Source organism: Mus pahari, chromosome 1, assembly GCF_900095145.1.
Source record: "Mus pahari chromosome 1, PAHARI_EIJ_v1.1, whole genome shotgun sequence".
NCBI lineage: Eukaryota > Metazoa > Chordata > Mammalia > Rodentia > Muridae > Mus > Mus pahari.
Window position 1 is genome coordinate 113,394,577 of NC_034590.1, and position 10,146 is coordinate 113,404,722.

The 10,146-nt window shown below is 49.4% G+C and overlaps 1 protein-coding gene across 1 annotated transcript in view; it reads left to right on the top strand.

Moving 5' to 3' along the window:
* Shank2 (SH3 and multiple ankyrin repeat domains 2) overlaps positions 1-10,146 on the top strand; it is a 444,659-nt gene that overhangs the window by 112,013 nt on the left and 322,500 nt on the right. Inside the window, exon 10 of the mRNA XM_021202679.2 lies at positions 553-630. Within this exon, the coding sequence (XP_021058338.1) occupies positions 553-630 (78 nt within the window). The remainder of the gene's footprint in view (positions 1-552; positions 631-10,146) is intronic.

Sequence of the window (10,146 nt, forward strand, 5' to 3'; positions counted from 1 at the left end):
ACACCCCAAAACTCTTAATTCCAAAACGGACAAATAAAAAAAAAAAAAGAAAAAAAAAAAAAAAAAAAAAAAAAAAAAAAAAAAAAAAAAAAAAAAAAAAAAAAAAAAGATTACTTATTTTTCAATTGTGTACACATCTCTGTGTGCACACATGCACATGCATGCATGTGAGTGCAGTACCCATGGAGGCCAGAAGAGGGCGTCAGATCTTCTGGCGCTATAGGTGTTTCTAAGCAGCCATGTGGGTTCTGGGAACCATTGTGGGTCCTCTACGGGCGCATCATCTGTTCTTAACGTTGAGGCATTCTCCAGTCCCGGCACCTGACATCTTTACATGGATTCTGGGGCCCAAACTCAGGTCCTCATGCTTGCATGGCAAGAGTTTTACAGACTTTAGCATCCCCTGTCTGTCGTTGCTTTCCCTGGAAGTGCCACACCCATTTAACCAATCGGGCACAGGCCCCAGACTTCCCATGAGCCTGAACTTGGCAGCACGTGTCTTGAGGTAAAGCCCATGTCACCATCTCACACATGAACTTCTTCCATTTGCAGGACAGCTGTGCCAGAGTGCTGCTGTTTCGGGGCGGAAACAAGGAACTGAAAAACTACAACAGCCAGACACCATTTCAGGTAGAGTCCCTGACGGCACCCACTGTGGCAGGCTACAGCTTAGAGGCAGGGCAGGGTCAATGACTGCAGCCACAATACCTCCTGGGAGGAGGCTGCACTACTTTCCTGTGATACGGCTGAGGTGGCTCCATTTGCCTATTCACACAGCCTGCTTGTTTTAGACCAGAAAGTGGGATAATGCAGAGACTCATTTCTGGAGAAGGTTCTGGAAGGGCAGTGAGGTAAGACCACTTCAAATTCTGCAGCTGTTGAAAAGTGCTGACTAGACTGTGTGTCTCAGAGTGCAAACTTGACGGGAAAGGGGCTTGCGGCTCTCTGTGTCCTCCCTCTCCGCCATCCCAGAGTCTGGGAGAACAACCCCTATGGGACCTTGGCCTGCCACCTTCTGGGAACATGCAAATCAGTTCATAATTGCTCATAAATTAGGGAAAATGCATAGGACACAGAAGTTAACAACCTAACCATTTAAAAAGATTTGATAAAACCAATTTAGTGACTTTAAGGGCATTTACAGTGTTGTTTGGCCATTACTACTCTCTGGCTAAGAACTCTACCATCACCCCAAAAGGAGGTCCTGTCCCCTCTAACTATTACTCTCAGTCCCTCCCTCAACCCCTAGCAGTCACTCATCCCCTTTCTGCCTGAATGGAGTCCTCTCTCCTAAGCAGTTCATACAAAGGGTTCACATGGGGCATGACTGTCGTCTTGACCTCTTCAGTTGAGGGTGATGTCTGGTGGTCGGCTTGACAAGGCACGTCTCCTAATTGTATCCTACCACGGTGGGTTTCATATGAGGCTCCAAGCCAGGTTCCCCCGTTGAGCAGTGTAGGAAGACAGATGAAAGGGTTTTCTTGCTATATTGTTATATAGTATTAGAAGGTAGAGCCATTTGTTGGTGACCAGGAACTCTGTAATCTCTGCATTCAACCTGTTCTAAAGCAACTGCTCAGGTGAGGGATCAGTCAGTAATGATGCTCAGGTGAGGGACCAGTCAGTAATGATGCCACATGGCACTGGGGTGATATCATGATTCTAGAAGCTGTGGTTTGGTGGGAAATGTATAAAGTCCTCTAGGCCATTCTAGGCCCCCTTCTCCAGGGTTTTGGAATGTCCTTCCTGCTTGAGGGGTTCAGTGGGCCCCTGTTGCTATTGGTATCATGTATAATTATTTTAAGAGTAGGGTTGGCCAGTTGTGGTGGCGCACACCTTTAATACCAGAACTTGGGAGGCAGAGGCAGGCGGATTTCTGAGTTTGAGGCCAGCCTGGTGTACAGAGTGAGTTCCAGAACAGCTAGGGCTACACAGAGAAACCCTGTCTTGAAAACCAAAAAAAAAAAAAAAAAAAAAAAAGGAATAGGGTTGACTTGTCTTCTCTAGGGACCTTCCTCTTTGTGGGGTGTCATAAGCAGGGCCCTGAGACACCCCACTGTAGTCTCCCCAGGTATGTTATACATGATATAAGCTAGCCTTGGCAAAATCCACAGGGGCTGAGCCTGGACACACACATGCCCATGTGTGACTGTTCTCTGGAAGTTTCTATGTGTGAAGCTAGCCAGCCAGGATTCTGAATAGCCTGTCTCCACTAGGAGCTATGGTTCAAGGTTCCCCTTCTGGCCATCTCAGAGGTAGCCCCAGCATAGTTGACTATATCACTGGTAATTGTGATCAGTCCAGCCTCCAGCCCTGAGGGGGAAGGCTGAAAACCCCAGCCCTGATCTGGGGGTTTGGGCTTATGTCCCTAGACCAGCCTAAGCCTTGAGGGAGACCATGAACTAAGTTATTCTGTCTCATCTTATTAAAGAAACCCAAGAGGTGTTTAGAGCTCTGTTTTATGAATGGAGGTAAAGGCCAAATATGAGATATGTGGTATGGTAGTGGTGGTATGTGTATGGTGTGTGTGTGTGTGTGTGTGTGTGTGTGTGTGTGTCTGTCTGTCTGTCTGTCTGTCTGTCTGTGTCTGTGTGTGTGTGTACATGTTCATGTGCAGGTTCAGTACATATTATCTGCCTTGTATTTTGAGACAGGGTCTCTCACTTGATCTTGAACCTGTAAGTTAGGCTGGGCTCCTGTCTACCCCCTTAGTGCTGAGCTTGCAGGCACATGCCACTCCCACCACCCCAGTGTTTTAAAAAGCGGGATCTGTAGATCAAACTAGGACCCTCAAATGAAAGTCATCATCTCCCAAGTCCTGAAATATGTATTTCTTGCTGTACATCAATCACAACAGCCCAGGGTCTGGAGTCAGGCAAGGTTGTGGCAGTCTGAGGGAAAGTATTGCCATCGCCAGCCCTGCTGGCTGGCAGCCTGCTGTCCCCGACAAGGGCATGTGGCTGGGGAAGCCGCTCATTTCTAAGTCTCTGCTCTCCAAAGTTCTGTGAGTCTTATTTGGGATTCGGGCTCTGCGTTCCCATAGAAACAGGGGAGTCGAAGTTGTATTTCTAGACGAAGGACAGGAGCCCGAACTACCTAAAATGTGACTGGCAGACGATACATATTTATGATGGAAAGAAATCCAGGTTGAATCTGCCATCTTGGCCAGGCCAATTCACACTACGCTTCAAGTGACAGCCACTTGCGGGTGATGCTGCTTGCAGCTGTTGGGGGAGATGAGACCCAGCCAGGCTATACCCTCTCCCACTAACAGGTAGCCAGCAGATAAGCAGACACATGCTATACCGTGTCAGGTCTGCTAAACACAAGAGGAGCAAAGCACTGTGGGAAAGCATGGTGAAATGGAGGCTGGTGTCCCAGATGGCTTTCATGACATCAAAGCAGAGGCCAGGAGAGAGGAAGGGAGGGAGGGAGAGAGAGAGAGAGAGGGAAAGGGAGGGGTCTTTTGGGTCTCTGATAGAAGGGGTCGAGAGCTGCTGATTTGTGCAAAGGCTCTGGGGTCAACATGTGCCTGGTGGGCTTTTGGAGCAGCAAGACTGACCAGTTGGGGAGGGTGCAGAGCAGCTCCTGTGATTGGAAATGAGCGGGTCTATAACGCTTGCAAGGGCTTTGGGTCTGATTCTGTGTGCATGGCCAGCAGAGCAGAAGAAGGTTCTGGATGGAAATCAATCATTCATTGTGAGAGCCAGTCACCATGCCACGTGATCTGCAGTATGGATGAGGTCTTAGACCACGGATGAGTTGTCTGGGCTCTGAGACACAGCGAACACCCTGCTGTCAGAGGATGGGACACGAGACAGTGGAATCAGAGTGCTCGGTGGACCTGGGAGTCATTGTAGAAGTTCGCACTTGTGCTGCTTAATCATGATCAGCAACTTGATCAGGGTCTCACATAGGACACTACATCTGTGCTCACAGATGTCCCCCTCTCTGCTCTCTTTGCCTCCTCTCTTACTTCAGCCACCCAGGCCTTTTCCCAAGCACACAAACGCATCCATGCCCCCGAACCTATATGTAATCTGTAAATATGTATATGTAAATATGTACGTGTAAATAGGACCCACCTTCAGTATCCTACCCCAGCAGGAGCACCCGAGGCAGTCCCATGTTGAGAAATAGTTGACACCATATACAGTTTCCTGTTGGCATATTAGTATTTCACACTGAAAATGGGGGCAGATAGCTGAGGATAGCCCATTGGGGAGGCAGAAGGTGAGAAGAAGACTGGACAGCAGAGGCAAAGATGCTGGGTGAGAACAGAGACAACTAAGGACATAGAAGGGACCTTCTAAATTGTCATAGCCGGATGACGTAATCATCATGTCATCATGATCTGATGTCATGATCCCCAGTGTGGCGGGAATGGGTATGGACTCCATGAGAGGCGGCATTCAAGGCTCTCCAGAGGAATTCTAGCAAAGAGACAACAGCAACTGGAGGGAGGTCAAGATCAGTGCAATGCTGACTGGGGACTCACTGGGTTCAGGGTCTCAACGTGGATTTCCAGAGGAAGAAGAGACATGCGGAGACCTCTCAGGACAGTGCCCAAGAGGAAGGGCATGAGGCCCGCAGCTGGAAGGGTCTCCAGAACACCAGTCAGAGACACGTTCTCCAAGGGCCCAGAGCTCATAAAGACGGTGTCCTAAAGGCTTGCAGGGAAACCTCCGTTTCAGAGGAGAGTCAGGGGTCAGACCTTTTGGGAACAGCAGGGAAGGCTGGGATCCTTCCCGCTGCACACGGGAGCTGTCCAGTATGTGATTAGCACACATCCTCACAAGGACTGCATCCGGGGCTGCTGCGGGCCACTGCGCGTAATGAGGGACTAGATTGTTACGCAGGGAAACCCCGAGCTAGGGAAGACCCAGCAGCAGGGAAGCCAGATGGACTTAGGAGCAGCGAGGAAGGAGGTGATCTATCACGAGTGACACCGGACAGAAGGAGCTTGTCTGTGGGTTTGCACTGGAGGAGCTTATACTGCCCAGCCAACACCTGTCAGAACCCAGCAGTAACTGTAGGCAAGTAGGCAGATGTTAAAATATGGCCACTGCTCCCTGGAGGGATGCCTACTCAATCTACTTACAGGGGACCATCTGCCCGGCTATTGCAGATGTAGGTAACACCCCATGGTGATTAACCAAAGCTGGATACACTTATTTGTGGCTGTGACAAATGAGCAAAGCCCATGTCTTCCTAAGTTATATTTAACCAGACATAGCCAAGGAGGACCACCAGCCACTTTTTCTGTACACTTGGGCAAAAGCCACGTATGAAACGTGGTCAGCACAGGCGTGGCATGTGGAGCAGGAATGGGTGACTTATAACTGGTGTGGAAGATTGACTTCTTTCAACCAGCTCCCTGGATGTGTGACAGGAATGAAAGTCAAAATTTGATTTGGGGTTTTGAAAAATAATCTCTCCCGTTTCCTCTCTCCCCCTCCCCCCCCCCCCGCCTGGTATGTAATCTCGTCTGCGTTGCTGAAGAACAGATAGCTTTAGGATCTTCCCGGGGGTCTGGGCTGCCACCTCTCTGGCCCAGTCATCTCTGCTGTTCCTTAGCCCTTCCCCAGCATTCCAGAAGGTCTGGGCTCCATATCAGCCCCAACCCAAATGCCAACAGCAAGGCTAGCCCCTAGCCACATTCCTCCTGGACCTGATACATCGAAGCGGGCCACCAGCCTCTTCTGCCGGGTTCCCTGGACATGGCTTGGACATCCTCACAGCTAAGCCCCTGTTTATCAACGAGCTTCGATCGCTCTCCCCGGTACCACTATCTCTAGGGATAAGAGCTCTTCAAGTCAGGTGACTGCTTGAGTGCTCAGGGAGGCAGGAACTCTGCAGCCAAGTGAGACTCCACGCCCCACTCCCACCTGGCCAGGGAAATTCCTGTCTCCCTTCAGTCTTAACCTCCGCAGGAGCCTACACTTTGCTATGCACATTTTGGGGTTATAAACAGTCCTCGACTCAGCCTTTTCATCTGATGCACTGCTGTGTCTTCCACCTCTGTGATCTTGGTGTCTAGCCCAAGACCTAGACTCTCAGGAAAGGGAACTGGGTAAGACAGTTACTGGGCAAAGAACTGTCTGCTGACAACTTCGTGTCGTTTTTCATGCATACCACTAGGGGGCGGTGTGAGCATAGAACACCTTGGTACCAGGTGTACGAGAGGAGGGGCTTGTAAAATGCATTTGATGAGAGTCCTGGTTGGTCTAGATTCTTAGCTTGATGGGATTTAGGATCAGCTAGGAAACACCTCTGGGTGTGTCTAAGGGGCATTTCGAGAGGTTTTTTTTTTTTTTTTTTTTTGTTTTTTAAATTAATTTTTGGGGTGTGTGTGTGTGTGTGTGTGTGTGTGTGTGTGTGTGTGTGTGTGAATGGGTACATGCACAGCACTGTACAGAAGGAGGCAGAAATTAGAGTCAGTTCTATTTGTAGTCTCTCAACTTACTTCTTGACACAAGTTCTCACTAAATCTGGTGCTCGCAGATCTGGTGAATCTGGCTGACTAGGGAGCCTCAAGGACTGCCCATCTCCACTACCCAGCACTGTGATTAAATGTGTGCATCCCTGCCCCGTGCCTGGACTTTTACATTGGTGGGGGGAACAGAGCTCTGTTCCTCAGGCACGCACAATAGGTTCTTCACCCACAGAGCCTTCTCCTCAGCCTCTCTAGAGAGGTCCAACGGCAGAAGGAAGACCCTGAAAGAGGGCAGCACCGTCCCACAGGCTGGCATCCAGGTCTGAGTAATGAAGAGAACGTGAGCGGAGTCTGAGCATTTATCCCTCTGCTTCCAACTATGGGTATCATGTGACCAGTTGCCCCACCATGATGAACGGTACCTGTACTGGCTAGTTTTGTGTCAACTTGACACAGGCTGGAGTTATCACAGAGAAAGGAGCTTCAATTGGGGAAATGCCTCCACGAGATCCAGCTATGGGGCATTTTCTCAATTAGTGATCAAGGGGGGAGGTCCCCTGGTGGGTGGTGCCATCTCCGGGCTAGTAGTCTTGGGTTCTATAAGAGAGCAGGCTGAGCAAGCCAGGGGAAGCAAGCCAGTAAGTAACATCCCTCCATGGCCTCTGCATCAGCTCCTGCTTTTTGACCTGCTTGAGTTCCAGACCTGACTTCTTTGGTAATGAACAGCAGTATGGAAATGTAAACCGAATAAACCCTTTCCTCCTCAACTTGCTTCTTGGTCATGATGTTTGTGCAGGAATAGAAACCCTGACTAAGACAGTACCCTTGAGTTGTGAGCCTAAGTTAAGCCTTCCCTCATCTTGCTTCTTTTTATATATGTATTTACTTATTTATGTGTGTATACATGGGTATGGTGTGGAGGTCAGAGAACAAATCATAGGACTCCTTCCACTGTGTGGATCCCAGGGAGATGGACATCCATCTTGGTGGTGGGCATCTTCATCCACCAAGCCATCTCTCTGGTCTTTAGTAGCTTTTGTAAATTATTTTGTCCCAACATTGAGAAAAATCATTAATATACCCCCATAGTAGGAGATGTTAGAATAGGGCCCTCACTCAGACATCAGATATGTGCCCAGGATCCTGAGATACTGCACAATTTGACTGTCACAGGGATGCTGAACACTCCATCTCTACCACAACCAGGGTGTGTCATCAACTTCAGTCTCTCTTTAGAGGCAGAGGGGCCTGTGGGAAATACAATGTGGCACTTTGGTCTCCCTTTCATTCCTGCCTCACAGGCTGACCTGGGATATTGCTTATGAAGGTTAAACATGCAGAGGTCCCGGGTCACACCAGAGTAGCCAGCCCTTGGCTCCCCATGTGGTCCCCAGAGGACACTCAATGGATCTCAGCCGCCTCCTTCCCTGCTTTTCATACTTTGCAGAATGCTCCTGCATGACTTACAGACTGGTGTTGGTGGTGGTGGTGGTGGTGGTGGCAGTGGTGTGTGTGTGTGTACCACAGTGAGTGTTGCAGGTTCACAGCACCAACCACCACACCCAGAACTGGTCACGTGGCATCCAGCCAGGAAGCAGAGTCTTCGCTAGTCTCACTTTCTCCTTTTTATTCACGGGTGGTGAGTAAAACCCCTGGGAAGGCGCTGCCCACAGGTAGGGTGGGCCTTCTCACCTCCGTTAACCAGATCTAGAAACTCCCTGACAGGTGTGCCGAGGTCTCCCTCCATGTGACTATTCTAGACCCTGTCAAGTTGACAAGCAGTAAGCACCGAAAAAACACCTTGAATCTTTGCACAGGCATAGCTCTCTGTTAGCACATGTCCCCAAGAACTAGATACTCTTGGGACTGTGGTGGGCAGTGACACTTACGGTGGGCAGCCAGTTCCTCTGCTTGCTTTGTCCAGAGCAGGTTGTATGCACCAATAAGATATATTGAATCCGAGGCTAACACAGCTGTCCGTTTGCTCCCTGTCTAGGGTTCACCTTGGGAGACTTTCCATGCACTCTTAGCAAGATCACTCACTGGGATCTCTGTGGAGTGAGGAAGGCTTTAGGGGTCATGTGGATATGGCACTGGTTCTCTTAATAGATTTTCATGTGTCCCCTTCACCATTGCTAGCCTTCCTGGGAGTGCAGAGAGCGGCCACAGGTCCACGGCCATTACTCCCACTTCTGCAGACACACACGGCATTGACACATAGTCACTGTTAGACCTAGAAGCCTCTGTGAGGAGTCTTAGCATGGCCGGGATGGTGAGCAACATGCCTGTAGCAGGAAGTGGAAGTAGAGATGCTGGGACTATGGATCTAAGTCTTCCTAGAGGAGAGCCACAGCTGACAATGACCCTGCAGGAAAGGTCAGGCCAATCAGGAAATCCCAAGACAGCAAGGAACAGTGGTGACGTCTTCTGAGAGAGAATGCAGTTCGTACAGAAGTCCAGCATTGTTGAAGGTTTAGAAAGCACATAATTCACCTGTGCAGGGCCATGTGCCACCGCCATTGCTGTCTCCGATGTCTTGTCTCCACACAGGGAACACCTTGTGATGTGGGGGCCCTGGCTAGTGCTTGCTGCTCTTCTAACCTGCACCAGCTTAGAAGGAGCTCTTCACACTGGGGAGAATGCTTGCATCATGTTTGCAAATATAGATGGAAAGAAATTGAATCCATTGCTTCAAAACTATTTGATCAAGAAGCTGGGGGTGGGGTGGTCTGCACTTGTAATTCAAACACTGGGGAGGCAGAGGCAGGAAGATTCCTAGGGCTCGATGTTTTGCCAATTTAACATACTTAGTGAGTTCCAGGCCATGAGAGCCTTTAAAAAGAGGGCTGGAGCAGAGAGATGGCTCACTGATTAAGAGCATCAGCTGCCCTTGGCAGAGGACCTGGGTTCAGTTCCCAGCATCCATACAGCAGCTCACAACTGTCTGTGACTCCAGCTCCAGGGGATCAGATATTCTCTTTCAAACTCTGCAGCTCCTGCACACATACTACACACACACACACACACACACACACACACACACACACACACAGAGAGAGAGAGAGAGAGAGAGAGAGAGAGAGAGAGAGAGAAACACAAACACTTACACAAAAAAAAAATGAATGCCTAACACTTGAGGAAACACATTGTCCTCTAAGGTCTATGTGCATGTGTACACATGTACATGTACCCTACACACCTGCACCCACACACAAGCATACACACATAGGTGTTCAATAGTGCATGAGACGGTCTTAGCCTGTGAGTCTTCCCCATTTTCATTAACATTTTGAGAATATGCCTCAGAGGTTTGGTATTTAAGAAATGGTATTTATTCAAGAGAGAGAAATCTCAGCCAGCCATGACATTAATAAGGACAAATTGATCTCAATTAGTGAGAGATAGAAGCCCTGGGATTAGGAGGGGTCTGTTCCCTGCTGACTTCGGGGACAAAAGATAGTCTCTAGAGGATATGAATCTCAGGACATCTGTGACCAATACCTTCAAGTAATTCTGTGCTTTATTTGAAGCTCTTCCCAGCTGACAATACAAGTGAGCACCATGGGAGAACTCTTACCAGGAGCAGGGTACACACTTGTTATCCCAGCCTTCAGGAGGCAGGCAGAGGCAGAGGCAGAGGCAGAGGCAGAGGCAGAGGCAGAGGCAGAGGCAGAGGCAGAGGCAGAGGCAGAGGCAGAGGCAGAGGCAGA